Source organism: Varanus komodoensis, unplaced genomic scaffold (assembly GCF_004798865.1).
Source record: "Varanus komodoensis strain SLA01 unplaced genomic scaffold, ASM479886v1 scaffold6_4, whole genome shotgun sequence".
NCBI classification, from domain to species: Eukaryota; Metazoa; Chordata; class Lepidosauria; order Squamata; family Varanidae; genus Varanus; species Varanus komodoensis.
This window is the reverse complement of record NW_025336347.1, coordinates 339,992-363,679: the sequence shown is the minus strand read 5'-3', so window position 1 is coordinate 363,679 and position 23,688 is coordinate 339,992. Positions and strand designations below refer to the sequence as shown.

The 23,688-nt window shown below is 42.2% G+C and overlaps 1 protein-coding gene across 2 annotated transcripts in view; it reads right to left on the bottom strand.

The window, feature by feature from the left end:
* Window positions 1-2,737: 2,737 nt before the first annotated feature.
* The window catches only part of SRGAP3 (SLIT-ROBO Rho GTPase activating protein 3), a 238,153-nt gene continuing 217,202 nt past the window's right edge, over window positions 2,738-23,688 (bottom strand). For both annotated transcript variants that reach the window (XM_044451993.1, XM_044451994.1), the window contains exons 19-22: window positions 19,453-19,633; window positions 16,846-16,995; window positions 16,275-16,602; window positions 2,738-7,366 (exon numbers count right to left, since the gene is read on the bottom strand). In XM_044451993.1, the coding sequence (XP_044307928.1) occupies window positions 6,950-7,366; window positions 16,275-16,602; window positions 16,846-16,995; window positions 19,453-19,633 (1,076 nt within the window). In that variant the 3' untranslated portion in view covers window positions 2,738-6,949. The remainder of the gene's footprint in view (window positions 7,367-16,274; window positions 16,603-16,845; window positions 16,996-19,452; window positions 19,634-23,688) is intronic.

Sequence of the window (23,688 nt, the reverse complement as noted above, 5' to 3'; positions counted from 1 at the left end):
CCGACTAGGGATGGCTCTCATGTGAGAAGATGTGGGAAGCTGTCCTTACAGCATCGCTCGTCCTGCAGCCGTTGCCCAACCACAGAGAGAGTCACTCACGCAGCACTGGACACTCCTGGATGGTTGCAAGAGTCCAGACCAAGACTGCAAGCCATGCTGTCGGTAGGTCTGAAGCGTTGCACCTCCTCTGTGGCGCTGCCGCTACATGGACACTTTTCCCATGACGTCCTGAGAGGGACACGCGTGGGCTGCAAGCGATGTGATTAGAGAATTGCCCTGTGGCTTGTTTGGGCTCCATTTCTTTCTATCATTATTTTTAAAATCATGTCAACCCTTGTAAGTAGTTTAGAATACATAATGCTTACATTCAAGCTGGCATTAATTTCTGACAAATGCAGACTGAAGCTTTAATGACAAACCACTAAAAGACAAGCCTTTTTTAAACCAAAAGCCCATTAGAGAGATTAACATTATGGCTCTAGAAAAGCAGCTATTTTCAATTATTACAGGACAATTCTGGGTCTACTCAGACATAAGCCTCATTGAAATGCATGGTACCTACTTCCAGGTAAGTGGATAAAGGACTGAATTCAGAGGGACTGCCTTCTGAGCAGGCATGTTTAGGGTTGTATTGGTAGCTACTGAATTAACCATTCATTTGGAAGCTTTTTGAGGAATCTTGTTGGTCTGTGTTCTCATTTCTTCTTAATTTATCTGTTTTTGTTGTGATAGGTCAACAAAACAAGCTGTTTTGAACAGTGTATTTTAGCAGTCAACATAGTCATAGTTTTGCATCGAAACCATTAAAGATGTCACTATATGAAGCATTATGCTGGTACAAGAGATATTAGTGAGAGAGATATGGAGGTAGGCAAGCAGATACTTTGACAGCAGGCCATTCTTTAATATAGGAAATGCTTCATACTGTGAGCCATAATAGTGAATTTTGGCTCTAGAAGAGCTGCAGAACTCATGAATGTAATTTTATGATGGTGCCATCACATGTATTTGAATTCTGATAACCCCGGTTTGGCAATTCATGGCTGTCACTCTCACCCCACCCCAGCCAGTTTGAATAAATGGATGTTTGCTGCACAGAAATGAAATCTGCGGGTATTTATGTTGTTCAATGACCTGAAACCCAATAGGCTGAAGGATGGGGGTGACATCCTTAAACCTTTTTTAATAAGCACATGAGCACTGCAGCAAAATTAGTTTGCATTTTAATTGTTGCTGGATAAATCAGTGCCCTTGGAATGCCCTTGAGAGGGCAACTGCTTGGTGATAAGAGTGAACCTGTGGCTTTGAGATTGCACAGAGCCCTCACTGGGGTTCGCTTTAGCTCCTGAACTCAGCAAATCATTAACTGCCTTTCCCACACCCGCTCATGAAAAATGGCCTCTGGCACTTCTCAGCTGCTCTTGCTGAAGTTTGTGCCGCTCTTTGCCTCAAGTTGTTCTTCAGTCTCTTTGAGACTCTTGTATCTGCTTCCCTTTTTCCTCTTATGCTTAGCAAAAGCATCTTTCCTCCAGATCCTAAATGCATAATAATGTTTTACTCATGCTTTTTGCATTTTATCTTGTACAAATCCTTAAGCCCTTGGAAATGCCATTGCTCAGCTTTGATTCCTTTCAGCCCAATTTTGCTTCAGAGCAAACCCTCGCCCGCTGACAGACCGGAGCTGTACCGGTGCTACACACGCAGGTTGGGCGCAAGTTTACAGGCGAGGCTGTGCATTGCACTGGCTGCAAACTGCGTCCTTTTCAGCCCCCTCCCACACCAACAAGGGGCGTTGCATGAGAGGCGGAATATAGGAACAGAGTGAGTCAGAACGGGCCACCTGGGCATCTAGTCCGACCCCTGGTTCCAGTCGGCTCCGACGACCATGTGCATGTCCAGCCTATCCTTGAACACCCTCACCAATGTACTTCCTGGCATCCAAATTAAGCCTTGGTTCCCTGAGCTTTGTTCCTTTGGAGCGCATCCTGCCCTCCTCTGCAGGGGAGAACAGATCTCTCCCTGCGTGTGAGACCCCCTTCACATAACTATACGTCACTAACAGGTCCCGTCTGAGTCTCCCCTTCTCCAGGCTGAAGAGACCCAGTTCCCTCAGTCTCGCCTCATACGGCTTTCCCCGCAATCCAGCCACCATCCTTCTGGCCCTACGCTGCACCAATTTCAACCTGGCAATATCCTTCCTGTAATGTGGAGCCCAGAAGTGAACACAATACTCCAGTTGCGGGCACACCAGAGTAGTATAGAGTGGCAGCAATACCTCTCTTGATCTAGAAGTCACACTTCTGGCTATGCTACCAAGGGTAGTGTTTGCCCTCTTGACTGCCACGTCACACGGCTGAATGGACAATCCTATTGGCCCATCAGAGCAAAGCGGGTTCCCTGGGCAAAGTTGCTTTTTTGCTGTCCACATGTTGAGGGAAGCAATCGATGCAAAGATGAGACAAAGGTCAGCCAATGCACCCCTTCAAGCTCTGGCAATCAAGGATATTGTGTGCATGACAGTAACTGAGGAGGCACATGCCCTCCAAATCTGCCCTGACGGGTTCTCTAAGCCTTTGGAGAAAATCTGGACACTGCAGAGGAGTCCTGTTCTGAAGTCCTGTTCTAGCAGCGCTGTTCTTCCAGGGACAGAGTGAAGGATCTGGAAGCAACACCTTATTGACTATGAAATCATGACTCGAACTATGTTTTGAGAAAAGGTAAACTGTTTATTCAACGGGATGAGTCCACACCCAAACCAGTGGTTTGATCTACATGGCATCATCAGCATACATAACACAGGATCCAATCAGACACTCTAACTGAATGGCATTTTATCATACATTACAGAGACAATATCCATAAGAGGGACAATAGTCATTATACAGGGCAGCCAACCAGCAGTTTCCTAAAGTTTTCTGGCAAGAACAAAAAGCAGCCACTCAGGAAGAAAAGTGGATTCAGGAGACCTATTGCCATACTGTGAAAACTGCAGCACTGCTAGGAAATTATATAGTCCAGGATTTTAAAAAAAAGTAAAAGAAAAAAACACAGGTATTATTTATTCTATAAGAGGAAAAGTGCATGGCCGTTATATAGTTAAAGGGTCTTAAACATTTATATTGTTTGCTTATGACAATTTCTGTACAGCAATAACATAAGGGTGGGTGCAACGCTTTTAAAGTCAGCACCGTTACAGTCATCACTTGGTTGAATAAAAGGAGTACCTTAACCAGGTGACAGGGTACAAGAAGAGGCTACAACATTTACAGTCAACCTTCTCTGGGTGTTGCTGAAGTAGCTTTGGTGAGCAGGAACATTCCAATTTTAAGGGGAAGATAAAGGTCAGTCCTATAAGATTTCACTTGCACTGCATTGGAGAAAATCTTTTTTTTCTCCTTTTCAATGTAGTGTCCACTACTACTACTGAGGCTTGAAAACTCTATCTTCATGGGCTAATAATGAACAAGGGACACTTTAGTGTTTGAAGCTTTCTTTTAATTTGCTACCTATGACAATTTAAAAATTTTAATAGGCTATGCCTGGCATTTTCTTTAACCAACCTGGGTGTTAGAAATGCCACAGTGCCCAACTTCATTCTGGCACCACCTTCATGAATTACGTATGTCCTGATATTGGTCTAAGACCATTCTAACACAGTTACGCCTATTACTGATCTAGTAATTAATATCAACAGGGACAAAACAGAATTGGCACAGTGCACAAGAGACTATTGTTTTCTTTCCACCCTTTGCCCTCTAAAAGTAGACTATCACACCCACCCACTGTTTCGCTTCACATTTGCTACTTTTATGGATTTTAAATTGTCCCTTGAAATCCTTGTGCTGGGCCAAGCCCATGCCCAGTTGTGCCTGAGAATACAGAAACAAACATTTCAAGAATTTCTCTTGCATGAGATACCCAGGAAATGGTTCTTTTGCAAAAAGAAATGAAAACAGAAGAAGTCACCGGTAGATTTGCACCCAGTGCCCACACAACTGACATACAGGAGCCTTTCACAACCTGGTGTCCTCCCAGATGTGTTGGACTACAACTCACATCATTCTCAGGAAGCATGTGGAAGGCTGTTCTACAGCAGATATTGAAAGTGTTTTGATGTAATTCTACAAACAAATCCAGCAGATGATCTTCTACAGATCTTAGTAGTCATTGGCCATTTCACAACATTGCATTATGGGGATAACTACTCTTTGAAATGTAAATACATTTCTTCCTCGTACAATAAAATGGGGAAACAGCTTTAAAGCAATATACCCATAGCATAACATTAACGGGATAAGAGATATCTTGATATGTCCAGCTCCCAAGCACATTTTATCCAAGCGTTTGTTCCGGTGCTCAAAAGGCACTTAAAGATTAAAAAATAATAATAAGCACAATCCATTACAATAGATGAAAAAATAGAAATAAAAATAATTTAATAAAAAAGGCATTTGGAATTGTATCATATCATTAAGAAAAGCAACCCCTCACATGAAATAATGGTTATGCCATCAAGTCATTTTCAAAAGTATGTTTAAAAAACACACACGCACACACTGTCAAAGCAACTGTTCTCCATGAACTAAAGTGGGGAAAACATTACTGGCAATGAAAGTACAACAGTTTGCCAAATACCTCTTGCTTTCCCTGCCTCCCCCACACCTAAAACTACATTTTCCAGCTCATTACTGCAGCAAGTCTGCTCTCATAATGACCCCTCTCCAAAGTTAGAATAAGTAAGGGGAGAATCAGGGTGGCAGGAAAGTGTGAGAAGAACTCGGGAGATTAAGAGAAGTTCTTTAAGGAAAAACACTACTTTTGACAAATTGTGGCAATTACAAATGCCTACAACATGAGCAGACATGTAAGTAAACATGGATTCTCTTTGTAACATTATACTGAAGAATAACAGAATAACTAGATATATCATTTTCCCTCCATACTATACATGAGAAGGTCAGGCCTGTTTTGGGATCAGGGAAGCTGCTTTCATTTTTTAAACCTTTGTTGCATTTTTATTTTTTTCTTACGCTGAGTTACCTATTAAGTGCAAAGATTTGGTGTCACTGGGTTTCAGCTAAAATTTAGTCTTAAAAAAAGAACAGATTACATTTCAGCAGTTACTTTCCAGCATTTAAGCAGATACAGCAATATATAAACAGGCTAGAAGAAGCAAGGGGCAGTTAAGAGAAGGGAAGGTACCTGGAATGCAGCATGCTTGCAGATGAGGTATACAAAAGGAAGAAGCACACCATGATGGCGCTCTGTTCATAGAAAAAAATTAAGCACACCAATGGGATTAGGAATGCATTTAACAAATACAGAAGGATAATGGCAAATTGTGAATGGCCTGGCCATTCTCTCCAAGACATGCTTGATGACTTGGCCAATTTCGGCTGAGTTAGACTAAAGAAAGCCAACTCAACAGCATGTGGTGCTGAAAGGCAACAGATGCTATTAAAGTTCTTGGAAAATGTTTGCCTTGTTTCAAGTAATGGCTACTGCAAAATTAATTCTAGAGAGATCAAGGAAGAGAGAGAACGTACAGACTAAACCAGGTGTGCAGCATGAATGAGATTTGTGGAGAGGCATTCCATGTAGAAAGTGAAGGATCAGTGGTGTTTAAAGTAAAAATGCTAGCCCAGTCAAAGGGCTGATGCTGCAAAGGTCTGTCCACATTTACAGGCAAAAATTAAAACAAAGATAGCAGCAAGAGACTTGAGTTCAGTGAATAGAGAAGGCTTAACGATCATGCAAACCCTAGCTCTTTCTGCATATTTTTCCCTAGGTTAAATTTAAGAGAGAACGAAAGTTCATAAACGCCAAACTGCTGTATATTGTTATATAGTACAGTATAGAAAGTGCAAATTGTCACCCCACCAGATCAGTTATATGCCTGGCAAGGTCAAATATGGCTCATGCTATGCATGCAAGGGGACACAGACTGAGTCGAGGCCCTCGTCTACGGCTGAATAATTTCAAAGGGAATGTGATTTTTACCCAAAGCGTTCTTGCCTGTTTTAATCCATATTCTTCCCATAGGAATCATTAGCAAAAGGAGGACAGGGGAATAAAATATTTAAAACACTATATAAGTTAGCCTATTTATTTATTGTTATCAACCACAGATTACTTCAGAGTCCTCTTCTGTTTTGAAAACAGTAGGAGTTCAGTTTCTTTTGTACACACATAACACTGTGCTACAATATGAAGTACATACAGAAAATCCTAGGTTTCCCCTCACACAAGGGGAAAGTGTACTACTTGCAATTCTTTTTGTCCACAGGTGGTTTACTCTTCCAACCAGGAAATGACCACAAGCTTCCATGTTTCGATGGAACAGTCTTTAAGAGATGAACATGAAGACAAAACTCCATCCTTCTAGTAGGATAGACGTGAGCATCAGATGCACTCCAGTATTTGCAGGACAACTGTTGAACTGAACCAATGTTGTTTTCTTTTGTTTGCAACTCTAAAGCCAAGCCAAACTAGTGTGAAAATTCAATTCAAGAATTGACCAATAGTCTATTGCTTAATGCACAGTTGCCGTGTAATTCACGCACGCGCACACACACAAAAACACTCTCTAGCATAAGTCTAAGGGTGGGTTTCTGAGGTAAATCTACTAAAATGTTACTGGGCTATGTACAGTTTCATATATATACTTCTACACAGACTTGAATGTTCCAGTGGTGATACATAAAATGGCCACCTTATTTGGCTGTACCAAATTTTTCCAGCAATCTCAATAAGAATGGTGAGTAAATATCATGAAATCCTTAAGCCACATCTACAGTCCCCAGCGCCATCGCTTCTAAAGAGTCATGCTCCCTGTCTTTTCCTTTACTTAATGACATCATTTGTACAATCATAGCTTCAGCCTCAAAAGAAATGAAAATCAGAATGGGCACCCATTTCCCCAACAAAGATTCCCTGGGGATGGTGATAGCTACATAGTGCCAGATTTATCGGAGGCACTGTTAGGGAAGATCTTCTCCGTTGGTGTCACGGCAGGACTCCCCATTCCCGAGCTGCTACTGCTACTTGATCGATGCTGGACGACTGGCCTGATGGGTCTCATGGGTGGGGGCCTCAGCTGAGCTCCAGCAAGCCGAGCGGAGAGGGCAGGCTTAAAAGTAGTCATCATTTCCGTGGTTGAGCTGCTGCTACGCCGCATGGCAGCATCAGGGTCTCGAATCATGATGGTGTGCAGGGGGCTGGCAGGCTCAGAGTTGACCGATGCTATCTGAGGGTTCTTCATGGGTTCAAGAGTGTCCAGGACAACATCAGGGGCTTGTTTCACAGTATTTTGCCTTTCCAGTTCACGCAACTCATTCAGTGCCGTGCTCATAGTCTTTTCAATATCCTGCAACCACAAGCAGAAAAAGAGGTTACCGCCCTTACATTAGGTGACCAAGACTTCACAACCCATTTCTTAGGGTCATTTTGCACATTACCATAAGCCACCCTGTGTACTCACTAACCCACACTCTGAGGCTTGCGGCGGCTTGTTTTCCCCCTTGGTCCTCTTGCCCACTCCAGACAAGTGTCCTGTGGGGCTTTTCAAGGCAGTCTCAGCAATGTTCTTTGCTACTCTGCTAATGAGCAATAATGTAGGAAAAAAGCTTACTTTGTAGATTCCTTTCGCCTTTGCAGAGATTGGTGCATATTTGACCTGGGTGGCGCAGGCACCTTCAGGACAATTTGCACATATTCAACATTTTCTCCACTTTTGGAGAGATTTGCACACCTTTGATAAAGTGCAGCAACGCTGCACAAATCTCCCCAGAAGTTTTAAAAAATCAATGCAGTTAAATTTCAGAAAGTTTAAAAAAAACCACATTTCCTGAAGGCATCCCTCCTTCACATTACATTTGTGCAAGGTCAAAAATAAAGAGGTGCCACTGTCTAGGGATGAGACAAAGTGAAGGAGTAAAGTGACTCACCTACTGGAGCAGGTGTTGCCCTCTCTGTTAATGAGTCATGGAGTCCAACAGGCTTGATCATCTAAAGTGTGGAGACTCCTCCACAGAAGCCCTACGGGTGAAAATTCCTGGCTCCAAAACAAACTTAGTAATAGGAGTATGCTACTATCCTCTCAGGGCAATCCTGAGATGGGGAATGAGATCAGGGAGCCCTCCAACAAAGGCAGTTGTGTAATAATGGGAGACTTCAATTACCTACACATTGATTGGAAAAATGTATCTTCCAGTTCAGGCAGAGAGGTTAAATTTCTTGATGTCCTAAATGACTGTGCCCTAGAGCAGTTGGTCATGGAACCTACCAAAGGGAAGGAAATCCATTTAGTCCTAGATGGATGTAGTCCTAGTACAGGGTGTAAATGCCATTGAGCAATAGGAAACAGTAACCACAATGGTATCAGATTTCATATAAGGCAGAAGACTGGTAAAGAGTTTAAGCACAGTTGTGATTGACCTCAGAAGAGAAAACTTACCAAAAATAAGGGAACTGGTAAAGAAGATACTGAGGAAGGAATCAAGAACTTTAAATTGCTTCTAAGTGCTTGGAGATCACTCAAAAAGGCACAGATCAAGTGCATATCGCAAGTAAGAAAAGATAGCACAAAGTCCAAGAAATCGCCAGTGCATAGAGTCAAGGAAGCTACTGGGGAGAAGAAAGCCTCCTTCAAAAAGTGGAAGTCTTACCCAACTGAAGAAAACAAAACAAAAAACCAAAAGGGACCACAAGTCCATGCAAGGGAAATGCAGGCAGACAACCAGAGAAGCAAGGAAAGAGAATGAGGAATACATCATTAACAACATCAAAGCCATCAATACATAATTCTTTAAATATATCAGAAGAAAGCAAGCAACTAAAGAAGTAGTTGGATCATTGGACAATAATGGAATTTAAGGAGCACTGGGGGCGGGGGGGATGAGAAGATTGCAGAGAAGCTGAATGCATTCATCGGTCTCCATAGCAGAGGATACAGAGTAGATATCTGTTTCTGAGCATAGGTGTTCTGGGTTGAGGCAGATAGTAGTGACAAAAGATGAAATTCTCAACCTTATTGCCAAACCGAAAGTCTGCAAATCACGGGGTCCAGAACTCTTCATCCTAGATTATCAAAAAACTAAAACATGAAAATGCTGACCTTCTTACCAAAATATTTAATATGAGGGGTCTTCAAAACGTATCTGCACTTTTATATTTTATAAATATATTTTATATATTTTTTGCTGATGGCATTAAAAAGTTGGTACAATGCTGGGAAAAATGCATCGCAATGGAAGGTGACTATGTAGAAAAGTGATGTAATTTGTTTTTGAAATTCTTAACAAATAGAGTTTTAAAAAGTGCAGAAACTTTTTGAAGAACCTTTGTATGTTCCTAAAATCACCCTTTGTACCAGAGGCCTGGAGAATGATTAATGTAGCACCAATTTTTAAAAAGAGATCCATGAGGATCTAGGAAATTACAGGACAATTAGCTTAACATCCATTCCGGATAAACTGCTTTAAAACATCATTAATGATAGAATCAGTAAGCACATAGAGGGACAAGCACTGTTGAAAAAAAAAAATCAGCATGGCTTCTGCAGTGGGAAGTCTTCTCTCAATGTCCTATTGTGACGGTAATAAACACGTGTAAGTTCTTTGTGAGTGTAATAAACATGTAGACAGCAGTGATCCAGTAGATGTTGCTTACTTGAACATCCAGAAGGCTTTTGACAAAGTCCTTCATCAAGGATCCTCAGCAAACTAAGCAGTCCTGGAATAAAGCGAGGGGCAGGGGCTCTTCTGGATCACAAACTGGTTAAAGTACAGAAGACAGAGGGTGGGAATAAATGGAAATTTCTCCCAGTGGGCAGATGTAATTGACTGAATCCCACAGGGTTCTGTATTATGAACAATGTTTTTCAACCTATTCATAATTTAAGCAGTAAACAGTGAGTAGTCAAGTTTGCTAATGACATGAAACAATTTAGGGTGGTTAAAGACAAAAGGGATTGTGAGGATCTCCAAAGGGATCTTTCTAAGCTGGGAGAATGGGCATCAAAATGGCAAATGCTATTCAGTTGAAGCAAGGAAGAGAAATGCATCTGGGGGCAAAGAATCCTAACTTAATGGCTGATGGGATCTGAGCTGGCGGGGACTGAACAAGAAAGGGATCTTGGGGTAGTGATGGACAGCACAAGGAAAGTGTGAGCCCAGCACTCAGCTCCTGTGAAGAAGGCAAACTCTATGCTAGGCATAATTAGGAAGGGAATAGAATTCCAAGATCTTCCTCTCCTTATACAATTATTTGGTACAAACACACTTAGAAAGTTGTGTTCAGTTTTGCTCACCTTACCTGAAAAAGGACATTGAGTTGGAAAAAATACAGAGAAGGCCAATGAAAACAGTCTCAACTCCCCTGTGAGAAGCAGCTATAACAACTGGTTTTGTTCAACTTAGAAAAAGGTGAGTAAGGGGAGACATGAGAGAGATGTGTAAAGTAATGCATGTTGTGGAGAATGCAAAGAGGGAGACATACTGGGTTATGCAAGCCAGGGCAGAGTGTCCCTTCTTTGCCTGCTCTAATCAAAGAGCTGATTTGGATGACACAAGGTGATTACTGAGCCACAGTATCTTGCTAACCACACCTATGTGTGCTGGTTACTTGATTTCCCTAATTACTCACACCAAGCACAGGCTGTTGTGATGTCTGAACCTGGGGGTGGGGCAGGGCCAGACACAGGCTGGCGGTTGCAGTGTCAGGTTGTGAGATGGTTTGTTAACCTCCACAACCCCCTACCCTCTCCTAGTTTCAACCATACAACAACCTGCATCTGCAAGGATAATTTTGCCAAGTTAACTGTTTGTGCGTCCTCTTTATATGGTACAGGGGTTAAGAGAGTAGGACTGAGACTCGGGAGAACTGAGTTCTAGTCCCCAATCGGCAGGGATCCAACTGGGTGACTTTGGGCCAGTCACAGACTCTCAGCCCAACCTACCCCACAGAGCTGTTGTTGTGGGGAAAAGACTGAAAGCAGGAGGAATTGTAAGCCATTTTTGTGTTCTTTAAAGGCAGAATATAAATCTATTAAATAAATGAATAAGAATATGATGCGAATCCTACTTCATTCATGCTGATGGCAGGATGGCAGCACAAGACAATAGAAAAGCACCAAGGGGCACTGCCAGTCAGTGCCAAACAATGCTGAACTAGATGGACCATGGGGAGGATCAGCCCAAGGTAGCTTCCTTCCTTCCTGACAGCATAAACAGGAGAGAGAAAACAGGTACTATTTTTTCCATTATAATAGCTAGTATCCTGCCATTTTAGAAAAATAGCATTATCAGTAAAAAAAATATAGAGGAAGCATTTCGCTACCCTTTTATCTAAGTCCCTGATGCTGGTACCACAACAACCTGCTTGGCAAGTACACAGTTTTTGCTCCTCTGTTAGAAAGCAAACCTGAAAGGTACATTTTGTCATAACGATGAGACTCAAACTTGAAAAGTAAAAGCATTTTGACAGCTATCTATGAATAATGTATTTGATCTGCTTCAACATATAACACTGAGCTATGTATACTCTATTGTCAACAGCAGCAGCAGCAAAACAGAGGCTTGATTTTCTGATTGCTTTACTGAAAGGGAATACTTTAGTGTATATATATGTGTGTGTCCATGGCTATAAGCACTGGCATTCTATGGAGAAACAAGAATGATCAGAAGTGATTGAACATATTTACAAGAAAGAAATTAGAAAACGGTAGAGCATGCCTTAAAAATCCATAGCACTGTGTTTTAATGAAACCTATTTCAATTCCTAGTCCCATAATGTAATTTGAATAAAAGCCACAATCTCACATTCCATAAAGTGTTGAGAAAATTCTTTGCTGAACTGGTGTTTATAGTAGCCTCACAGCACAATCATAAACATGGAGGTAACCCCCCATTTATTCATTCAATGCATTTCTGTCTGACTCTTAGGCCATAATACTCCCCAAGCACCTTAGAGGACTCAACATTCGGGCAGTAGCTGTCTTCAAGCTCAGAAAAGAAAAAGACAGGAGAAGCAAAGCAGGGGATTTGGCGTGAGATCAGAAGAAGCTTGCTGGCAATGCTTCATTCAGTTGCCAAGGTGGATGAGCTTGTATCAAGACCTACTGCGAGATATGCTAAAGACTATAGAATGTGGGGCTTTTATAAAGATTTAACAGCATTTGATCAGGTGATGCTTAAATCAGATGAGAAAATGATTAAAAGACTATATAATTTCTTACTAGATAGGAGAATGGAAGATGAACAGGTTAAGGAAACTATGATAATGTGGGCACAAAACTTTGGATATAATATTGAATTAGAAAAATGGCAAAAGCTGTGGGATAGAAATATTAAGGTAACATTAGCAACTTCATATAAAGAAAACCTGTATAAAATGTTTTATAGATGGTATCTGTCGCCAAATAGATTAGCTGTTTCCAAATATGTCAAATGGATGTTGGAAATGTAAACATAAATTGGATACTTTCTATCATATATGGTGGACTTGTTGGATTAAAATACATAAATGGATTGAGGAAATGTTACAAAAATCCTTAGTTTTTAAACCTGAAGTTTTCTTATTAGGCATTATACCTGTTGATATTAGTAAACAAGAAATGTACTTGATTTTACATGTAATTACTGCAGCGAGGATTGCATTTGCTCAATATTGGAAAAGTGAAGAACCACCCACCGATGAACTGATCCTAAAAAAGATCTTGGACTGTGCAGAAATGGATAGATTGACTTTGTCATTGAAGAAGAAAGAAGATACTGATTTCTATCAAACTTGGGACTCTTTTTATTATTGGCTAGAGAAACGGGACTTCGTATAGATTTAAATATGTTTTTAAGTTATCATAAATAGAAAAAAATGTGGGGTCTGACCCAGCAGGTCTGATGTTTCTGATGACTAATGTTGTTTTTAGTTTTCCTTTGTTTTAGGGTTATTTTGAATAAAACGTATTATAAAAAAAAAAGACCTACTGTTCCTAATTATTAATGTGGCTGCTGCATTTTGCACAAGCTGCAACTTCTGAACAGACTTCAAGGGCAGCCCCACATAGACAGCATTGCAGTAACCTAGTTTAGAGATTACCAGGGGGTAGATTACTTTCCAGATAGTGGCATAACTGAGACACTAGCCCAAAGCTGGTAAAAGGTGGTCACCTGAGCAAGACGAAGATGGCTCAAGAAGGACCACCAAGATAGAGACCTGCTCCTTCAAGGGGAGTGCAACCCCACCCAGAACCAGTTAAGCACCCTCCATCCAGTTGGAGGAACCACCCAGTAACATCATCACAGTTTTAGATGAATGCAGCTTGGTTTGGCACCCCTTATCCACTCCACTGTCACAGGCAGGCACTAATTCAGCTCCTCCACAGTCCCACCTGCCAAAGATGAAGCCTACCTGTATTTCATCAGCATACTCAGGGCAATGCATTCCAAAACTCCAGATAACTCTATTCAGCAGTTTAATGCAGACATTTCATAGCATGTGAGATAAGACCAGTGCTTTTTTTGCCATAGAATGCACTGGAATGGCATTCCGGTACCTTTTTTCAACAGATTTTCCAAGTTTTAAAAGTAACTTTTGAAAATTTGATGTTTGGTCCACATGGATTTGAATCGCCCTGTTGAGCATAGCAGGTTGGTGGCAAAATCATTAAATCCATGCATGAGGGCTGCTTGTGTGTCAAGTCTGATGCATGCGTACTTCGTCTGCGCTGGCTGTGATGGCGCTGCTCAGCTTGTGGCGCTGCTCGGCTTGTGATTGGTTGTGTGGTCGCACGCTGAGTGCTTACTGCAGGCGGCGACCGTTGTGTTTCGCTACACAACTGACATGTGTGGGTGTGTGTCCAGTGATTGACTACGTGCGAAAGGTAAATAATTTCATGAGTTCCAGCACCCTTTTCTTACCAAAAAAAAAAGCACTGGATAAGACCAACCCCTGTTCCTGCACCACTAGTGGAGATGAAGCAGACTGCTTGCTGGGACTGCAGGGGCAGTTGCTGGCTTCAGCTCTCCTTTCCCTTGGTGACCTGATGCGCCTTCCCTGCAATTCCCGTGGAGCAGAGGATCGAAAAAGCCAGGGAAGGCCTCACCCACTACCGTGCTTGTCCCACTTGCATCAGGGCAGGGGCCATGCCTTTCCCCCACCCATGTGTGCAGGAAGGCACGAAGCTGCCCACCCTCACTCTAAACAGACAGCAGCCCAGATCCAGGAGTTCTGAACTACTCAGAGATGTTTTCTCTGATGGCTTTTGCGCCCACACTTGGAGGTAGCAGCTGACTCAAAAAATGACTAGTTCCTCATAATAACAATTTGCAGAGCATCACAAAAGGGCCTCCATTAGTATGTAACAATATCATAATATTTTATCTGGTTTACTGCTGAGCAAATTAAACATTAAACAAAAACGGAAAGGCGATTTGAATGAAAGCCAAGTCCCTCTTTCCCTTCTGGAGCGATGCTTGGATAAAGACATTGAATCCACTGCAATGCAAGCAACTGGTGTCTAAAAATTAAGTACCACCACCCATTTGGGTTACTATGGTGAAAACTACCACAGGAACAGGCAAGCAAGCAAGCAAAGTGACAACATAATCAATCAATCAATCTACAGCCCACACAGAAAAGGTTGAAAGGTGTCAAAAGCCAATAAGGGTTGGATTGAAAGTAAACAGCTCCACCAACCTTTGAGCTTTGCGCAGCAAAAAGTAAAGAGAGGCTCAGCCAGAAGTTCAGTGAAACACGTCTGTCTGTTGAGTCTTTAAAGGCTGCTTGCTGGCACAGTTACTTGCTGTTTCTGTTTTTAACAAATTGCTTCATCTCTCAACAACTGCATACTCTTTGTTATCGTTTAACCTCCTGCTTGCTAGGTGCAAATCAGCAATCTCTTCACATACAGCAAACTTTTTTCTAATTGGTGCCAATCAGAGTTATTGTTTTATTTGCCCAGGGCTCAAAACTGTGCAGGGGAGGTGAACTTTGGTCAGGACCAGAGCTAGGCCTTGGGACCCTAAGCCTCCCTTCTTCATAAGCAGTGGTCTCTCCACAAATTGTCCCCCAGGCTGTGCCTCTATTTTTTAAAATATGCTTTTGCTTACCATACACTAGCATCTGATTAAAGCCAAAATATACAAAAAATTAGCCCTGCCCTTCTTAGTTTATTATCAGCTACTTGAAATGTATGTACACATCTCATTTTGCAGCCAAAATGGGCTCTCCAAACTTTATAATCAAGATCCATAAATATGCAAATAAATGCCCACACAGATCCAGATATAACTTTAGCACTCATCTGTTTGCTTAGTAATTATCTTTATAGCATGAAGCCCACAGCTCAGCTGTGGGTTATGAAGACAAGACAGAACGCATTCTAGACATGTAGGCTGACAGTCAGAACAGTTCAACAGCCATGCTGTCTAGGGATGATGGGAGCTGATGGCCTCTACATCTGGAAAGCACCAGATGTGGAATGTTTGGTCTGAGTACTGACTTTTGGGCCTGTAAGTCCCAAGTTCTATAAAAAAGTAAATCATAATAAATGGCACAACACGAAAGCTACAATCAGAGGCTATGAGTTTCAAGTTCCCACTGTAAAATGGCTTGAGGCCATTAAAGAACCCACAGACCTGAATTTACAAATGCTAAGCAGGGCTGTCTTGGACAGGGCATTTTGGAGGGCTTTCGTTCATAGGGGCACCATAAGTCTAGGATGAGTTGATGGCACATAACCACAATCACAACATGGGAGAAAGTCAAGGTTCAAATTGGGGAATAATTTTGTGAGAAAATTACTTTTGCTCCAGTTCTGGTTAGCACAATCTAGTTTCTGCTTCTCTTTGGTCAAAGGCTCTTTTTGTCTTATATGGAGTAGGAACTGCTTGTTTCTTCTGGTAGATTCGTATTTCACTAGATAGGAAAGTGCTAATGCTTTCAAACATATATTTACATGTTAAAAGACTGGTAGGTTCCACAGGGGCCAACAGACCAGAGTACTTGGCTGAGACTTTGATGGCTGTCAGCTTAGGGTGGGTCAGCACGGATGGCTGGCAAGTTCCAATTCATCCAGCAGCAAAGGGATTCTGTTAGCAGTACTCCACTGCTATTTTTGGGTTAACTCCCTATTCACACACCTCGAGTCCAAACACTAACATGTCTTAACACAAACCCATCTGTATAGATGAATGCGGGTGTGGGCAACACTTGCTGAATATGTGCTGTACTTCACATTTCCACAGTACGTGGATGCTTTGCACTTGTTCTCCTACCTCTGCTAATGCTTCAGCTTCTAGCGATTTCTGATCCCCAAGGCTACTATGTCGAGTTGAGCTGCACGTGGGTCTCAATGGGTGGCCGTCAGTCAATGCCTTCCTGTCTGGATAATTGATGCTGCCAGCACTACCAAAAGTTGCCATCCGGCGCTTCTCTGGGCTTTCGATCCTGCCCCTATTCAGTGGTAAGATGTGGGGGCTGCTGGGACAGGCTGCTGCCCGTGGGGGGGTATCTATTCCAGGACCAATTCCCCTGGGAGGGCTGTGTGTATCTCCCCCACTTCGCCGGCGAGGAATGGCTGCTCCATCCGATCTCAACCTCACCCTGTAAGGAAAAAAAACCAGCATACTTGTGAAATTGTTGGTCCTAGCCTCCTCAGTTATCCAGACAAAAGTGTGTGTGTGTGTGTGGGGAGGGGGTTCTACATGCCCTTTACCAGTTTAATAGTGGCATAAATTGTGCAAACTGGCTCTTACATGCCCTTGAGCCAGCACATCCACGCTTTCTTGGCTGCCACAACAAAGGAAAAAGTGTTTGCATTCAGATGAAAACAAATCAGTTTCCTACCGTCCCATCACTCCCCCAAATCCATAGTCTGGAATATGATCTGTTGGAGACTGGATATCATTCTTTGATGAGGCCTTGTCATCCAGCAGGGGTCCACTGCTTGCTTCGCTATCTGCCTTCTGACTCAGGCTGTCGGAGAACGCATCATCCCTGTGAACATCAAAACCTCTGTCAGCCTGAAGACAGAACAGGATGTCTCATGCCTAAAGAAGGAGACTTGGTTGTTATTTTATACCTGTAATTATGCCCACTGTTGATAGGGATAAGATGGAGCGATGTTTGAGGAGGGAGTGAAGTCTGCAAAGAGCTAATGAAAGAAGACAGCCCAAAGATTTAGAGTTTTCCCTCTGCTGCCTACTTGTACCTTAACTTTATGTATGCCCCTACATGAAAGGAAAGGAACCAAAGAACAACTACCTGTTCAACTGACCTGTCTTCAGTCTTTTTTTTTTTTTAAATTAAGCTGGAGCAGCTGAGGGCTGTAAATGATTTCAGGGGGCTCCCAAAACACAGGTCCAAATTAGTGTAAAAACCTGGACAGCTATATAATTTATTCCAGTCAAGGATTTAAAACTGCTTTTTTAACCTAATCCTTCATAGAACTCGGATTTGGTATTGAGTAAACTACAACCACTACCAATATGAAGAGAAAGTTATTTAGGACAGAAGTAGGAAAACACACTGGGAAAGAGAGAGGCAGAGGGCCAGGAATGTCATTCCTTATACCTATTGGCCAAATCTGGCCATTTGGAGAATGCCTCCTTTCTCCACTGAGCTTTTGTTTGTTTGCTGACTTTTGAATGCGTTTCCCCAATTCTAAAATGTTGAAAAGCATCTCCCAAGGCTAAATTACTGACAGTAAGATCTTTAAGCTGGGTTTGGATTTTATTTCTTTTAATTTTAGGCTGACCCCTTTGCTTTAAGCTGCACCCACCACTGGAATATGGTTCACAAGAACTTCTCAGAAGTAGAATCAGAACTCTGGTAGGAAGAGGTTTGACATCTATGGCCTGAACTAACAAATGCCTTCAAGGATTGCTTTGACAAGGAGGGCTCCTAGCTCTATAAAAGAGAAGGTATCATGCCACTTAAAGAGTTGTTGGCAGTTAGGGAAAGGATAGAAAACATGGGAGGGTTACAAGTATAAGATGTCAATGGCTGGACCCTTCACAAAATTGTGTGCATGAGGGAGAGCAATGGCACCAAAAAAAAAAAAAGGAAGCATCAGAAGAAAAATCTCCGGTCACTATTTGTGGAGGAAGTCCTGTTTCCAAAATCATAAATGACGTGTTGAAAAAACGAATCAAATGGTCTTTTGCAGAGAGGTTCAGCTGCCTCTGCAGACAAGTCTCTGGAATTTTCATATTTTTGGCTGTCAGTAAGCAGAAGTGTGTTCCAGGAGATGGCAGTGACGAGGGAGAGTAGCAAATTGGCTTTACAGCCAAGATTCTCATGGCATGGTACAAAGACAATTAAAGAAAAAATTCTCACTTGATCTTTTTATGGTCCAGGGAACATTTTGCAGCACTTATTTCTCAGAATTCTGATGACATATATAAACAAACCAAACCCCCCAGAAGAGAGGCATTCTGCCAAAGATGATGTAAGCTAATCACTGGCACAGCTTTGGTCCTTCAATCCCACCCAGCTCTACCATCAAAATTTGAAGATCCTATTTTCTAATTCCCTCTAATAGTGATCCATCCCCCAAATCAGTGGTGGATATCTTGCGATCTCCCAGATCTTGTTGGATTCCAGCTCCCATCAGATCTAGTGATCAGGGCTACTCAGAGGTTATGGAAATGTAGACTGACAATAGTGGTAGGATACCAGGTCCTAAATGATTCATGCACACCCAAAAGCCTTAATAAACCCGCAGCTCAGTCTGATTAGGAGGAGGCAAGAGGAGGGCTTTGAATCAAGCAATAGACAGCTTTCTCTCTGCCTGGCAGCTTTGGGATAATATGAGCAGGCTGCTTGTATTCTTGCTCCATTTCTTCCTAAATCTTGAGTTTAACTAGCAGAGGCATTCTCTTCTACTGACTAGTGACTCTATGGCAGAATGTAGTGTGAACCTACTAGAAAATGTTGCTGCTCAGAAACAGAAAATCATCTTGATTTTTCTTCCCTGTGTCATATCAAATAACAACCCCCAAAAGGAAAGGAAAGGAAAGGAAAGGAAAGGAAAGGAAAGGAAAGGAAAGGAAAGGCATTTTTCTAAAGAAGATATGTGAGTTGGAAAATCAGTGCTCTCCACCGTGTGGAGAGCCTCCATGGATGCAATGGGTTCTCCTTTTCAGGAAGTTGGTCTTCATGGAAGGGACATGGTTGGAATGCTCCCTCTCCTGCTAAGGAATGCTAAGGAACACCAGAACATGGTGCAGAATGTTTTTCCTGAAGTACAAGTTGGTAGAAGCATTTTGCAGGGAGGGAGCAAGAAAGAGAGAAATGTAAGTGTGAAACCAACCCCAGTCCCCACATGAAAGAAGCATGAGGTAACACACTGATCTTCAGTTTTTTCCTGCAAATGCAGCCTTCCTTCATACATCTCTTGAATGTAACATGGATAAAAATGAGGAATTCTACAGCAAGTTTCTTGCCACTTACATGTCTTGTACCACTATGTATTGATGCGGTATGAGGCCATCCACACCATTATGGCGACCTTCCCACCAGTCTTCAGATGCTCGATGGTACAAGAGAAGTGAAGCTCCTTTCTTGAAGGACAACTCACGAGGAGACCGGCCAATATAATCAAATTTTGCAATAGCTTCAATCTGTTCTACCTCTATAAAGATGCAGGGTGTGGGGGGGAGAAAAGAGATAGGGAAGCTGTAATCGAAGAGCAACTGAGCACACCCCATGTCATATGGTAAGATTTCCCTGGTTGGATGTGGCCAATGCTGTCTCTTTAACCCAAGGCCATTTTCACTAAGTACTCTCCTCCTTAGGAAAAAATATTTTATGGGGGGTTTGGACATTAATCAGCATACTAGGAAAAAGCTGAAATGTTACATAAAATTTAAGTCCAATTTTCACCCCTACCTTTGGTGAAGATTCCTCTTCCTTCTGTGCTGAGGGACAAGAGACAATTCACTTTAGTGCTATGACCATTCATTTTAGTGCTGGTGTTCTCCACATGTGTTGGTCTACAACACATCTCAGTGCAAGCCAGTACAGCCATTGGTTAAAGATAATGGAAGTTTTCATCCAAAACATCTGGTGGACACCAGCTGGGGGAAGGTAACCTTGGATGTTACATCTCTGAAACTTCAAGAATCTCAATATATTTATTATTTTAATGTTATGTATTGTTATTATCTCTCATTATAGATAAATTAGTATTTTCCCACTTAGGAAAAATGAAATACTAGACTGTAATCATGTCGATGCTCATGGCCAGTCATGAAGGCACCACAACAACTAGATTCACTCTTCTGCTACTGATCCACATGATTTTCAACACAGACCCATTTTGATACACATTTAAGCTGACATACATCTTTGTGTGTGTATAAATGTTTATAAATTCTTCACATCTCAACCAAAATTCTTGGTTTGTATATTTGTTCACCAATTTGTATATTTGTTCACCACTTGGGTATTATCTTTTTTTTCAGTTTGCATTTTGAAAAAAAAAGTATAAGACATAAGCCAAAAGTGACTATGGACACATAGCTTTCTATGGCAATGGTTAGATTCCGTGTTTGAATCATGGACATTCTCCAAACTTTGCCATACAAATGTCTTAAGGCAAAATCACACAAAATGGAAATGAGTTGACTCAAGCTTCAGTGCATGACCAACATTTTTTTTTCAGCAAGCTTGGGAAGGATCCACCTGCACTGCAAGTTCAGAGCATGACCCACCCATACTGGGAATAGGAGGAGGCCAGATGAGGCTGCAGAATATATTCTCAGATCCCCACTGCTAGGGCCTGGTTCTGAAATCATATGTTCTAGGATTCTGACAAAGGGGCCTTGAGATCAGTGAGACTTTTATTACAGCCCCACTGGGACATCATGTGCAGCCATGCCTGCAGGCAAAAGGGCAGAGAAAACAGGTTGATGTAATAAATCTTTTCTCTAGATTCTGCAGGGTCCTTTGATGGTACTACAAAGGTATTCTGCTCCTAGTACTTTTATATCGCATTTTTGTACATGCATTTGCATCCACATCATTATTGTTTTAATTGATCTTCTATTTTTGAAATTCACTTTTTTGCATGCCACCTAGAAGTCTCTACAAAAAAGTTTAAATATATTGGTATCACACTGTTCCTATATATAGAATTGTATCAGCTGTTTTCAGAGCATTCTGAATTCACATGACATCTTCACCGCAGACCTTTTCCCTTCATTCCTGCAATGGAGCTTTCATAATCATGTCACTGGCCCTCTTGTTCAGGCCTGGTTACTCTAACTAGCAGTAAGGACAGATTTCAGAACTGTGGCATTTGGATATCCAAGTATGGAAATCCACAGCCTGTTATAAGCTGAACCTAAAGCCAGATTTAGGTCCGGCTTGCAATGGGTTCCACCCAAACCAGCCAACCTTCCTTGCCAACCTTCATCCCAACCCAAACACCTCTGCCAGCCAAGTTACTCTATCAAGAAGCTGGTAAAATGACAGAGATGGGAGAAACCTCTCCTGGCCTTACCTGGATGTTCACAAGCATGCATTCAGACCAGTTAAGGACAAGCCTTAACAATGGAGGGGCCTCACTCAGTGGCAGAACACTTGTTTTGCAGGGTAAAGGTCCCTGGTTCAAGGCCCAGCAGCTCCAGGGAGGGCTAGAAAGGAATCTCTCTCCTGAAACCTGGACTAAAGCTCTGCCTTGGTACAAGAAAACTTTCCAAAGTCTCCAAGGTCTATCCTGTCTGAAACCAGCCCTTCCTGCCACTGTTTCTCCCACCTCTTCATAATGTTGATACTATGCAATATTTCCTATGTAGTAAGTGAGCTACCAAGAAGGGGGGGATTTCAGGAAGAACTGGGAGCAAGATTCCTTATGTTGAGATTACTTGAGTTTCCTTGGAAAAACATTCAGATACACCAGAAAACTTGGAATAGACTCAGGTATGCTATAGAGACAAAGTATGATGGGGGAGGGGGATTGCCTGCACCTGCACATTTGGGCACATTTCTTTGCATGCGTTTTCTGAAAAGGAGTAGTGAACAATCATTCTAGAAACAGCCCTTCAAGGTTGTTTACCTGATCCCGAGGCTGCAAGTCAAGTCTGTTATTCTGAATCCGCCAGTTTTCGTCAGGCCTACTTAGACTACACAGAAATCCAGACAGTGTTGGCAACCCTGCAACCCAAGGCTACCCTACAAGCAACCTCAGCAAGGCAGAAAAGATGGAATAGTTCAGATGCTTGGCTGCCTACACCCATTCCCTGCACACAACACAGCAGGCAAATCTGCTTGGCCTTACTGATACTCTACAAGCCACTCTTTGGCAGGCTGACTACAGCTCATGTAATGCAAACCACTGGAAGGATCAGTTACCTACAGGAGATCGCTTGAGATAAGGATGGCTCCCTTCGGGACCACTTTCCACATTTGTAAACTGTCTTACCCATGGAGTTATCCACATTTCCATGAAAGCAAGATAAGGGGTTGCTACCCTGCAATAATAGATAACGCGGCCCCCACAACAACCCATATTTCACAGTGGTTTTCCAGATTAATGCAATTCGAGAGACAACTATGCTACTAAGGATGACTCTGAGAAGTGTCCAGCAAATCCTGATAAGAATTTAATCAAAGCAATTTCATTTTTCCTCAGTTCTCAGTTATTTTTATTATCATCATCATCATCCATCATCATTTTAAAAACAGTCTGCAGAATAACATTTGAGGAAGGGCCACAGGTACAACTAAAGTGGGCAAATAGACTTCAGCTGTGTCATATCTGCATTAACACAAGGCGCTTTCCTGAGTAGAGCTGCATTGTTTTGAAGCAGCACCTAATGACAAATGTTTGAATAGTAATGAAATAATCTGGTGTGGTGATAGTTAGTCAGGCTGGAAACAGACCATGGTGATGTTTTAGAGAGATGAAGAAGTATTTGATTCTCACGCACTGTGTCCTTGTGTGTGTGCATGCGTGTGTGCGTGAGAGAAAGTGAGTGTGAGACGGGGGGGGTGGGAGGGGAAGAGTGCACAATATACACTGTTTCTGTCCCTCTGTCACCCCTGATTAAAGAGGTTACATTCTGACCAAATCAGTTTTTCTAGATGCAAAAACATGAGATGTGTGTACTCACTATGAGTGAGATCCTTCTTTCAAACCAATTTTCCACACACACAAAAGAAAGCCTAAGTTGACTTCAAACAAAAAAGAGGGGACAGGTTTGAGAGATATGTGCCTATTAGTCATGATAGCTAAATGAAATCTCCATGGCGAAGAAATTGTATATGACTACTGAATACAGGCAGCAAAAACATGGCATTTACTGTACCACATTGTCTTGCCTACTAACTGCTTGCCCACTGTTCAACCCAGAATGCTGGACCATGAATAGAACCAGGAGAGTAACCACCATAGTAAGACAGCCCTGCTAGATCAGGCCAGTCTGCTGCCTCTGGGAAAGACAGCACCCTCCCATTCATATTCCCTAGCAACTGGCAGTGAGACGCATATTATCCCAGATGCAGGGAGTGATCTATAGCCATCATGGCTACTAGCCATCGATAGCCTTTTGTCTTCTGATATGTGGTCAGGGTCAGAAGATAACCCAAGAACACTATTCAGCCCCCCACCCTTTTCTTCTTTGGTGCAACGGTATTGGGAAAGGCCGCTTAACCTACTGTCAGCCTTCCCAAACTCCATGCCCC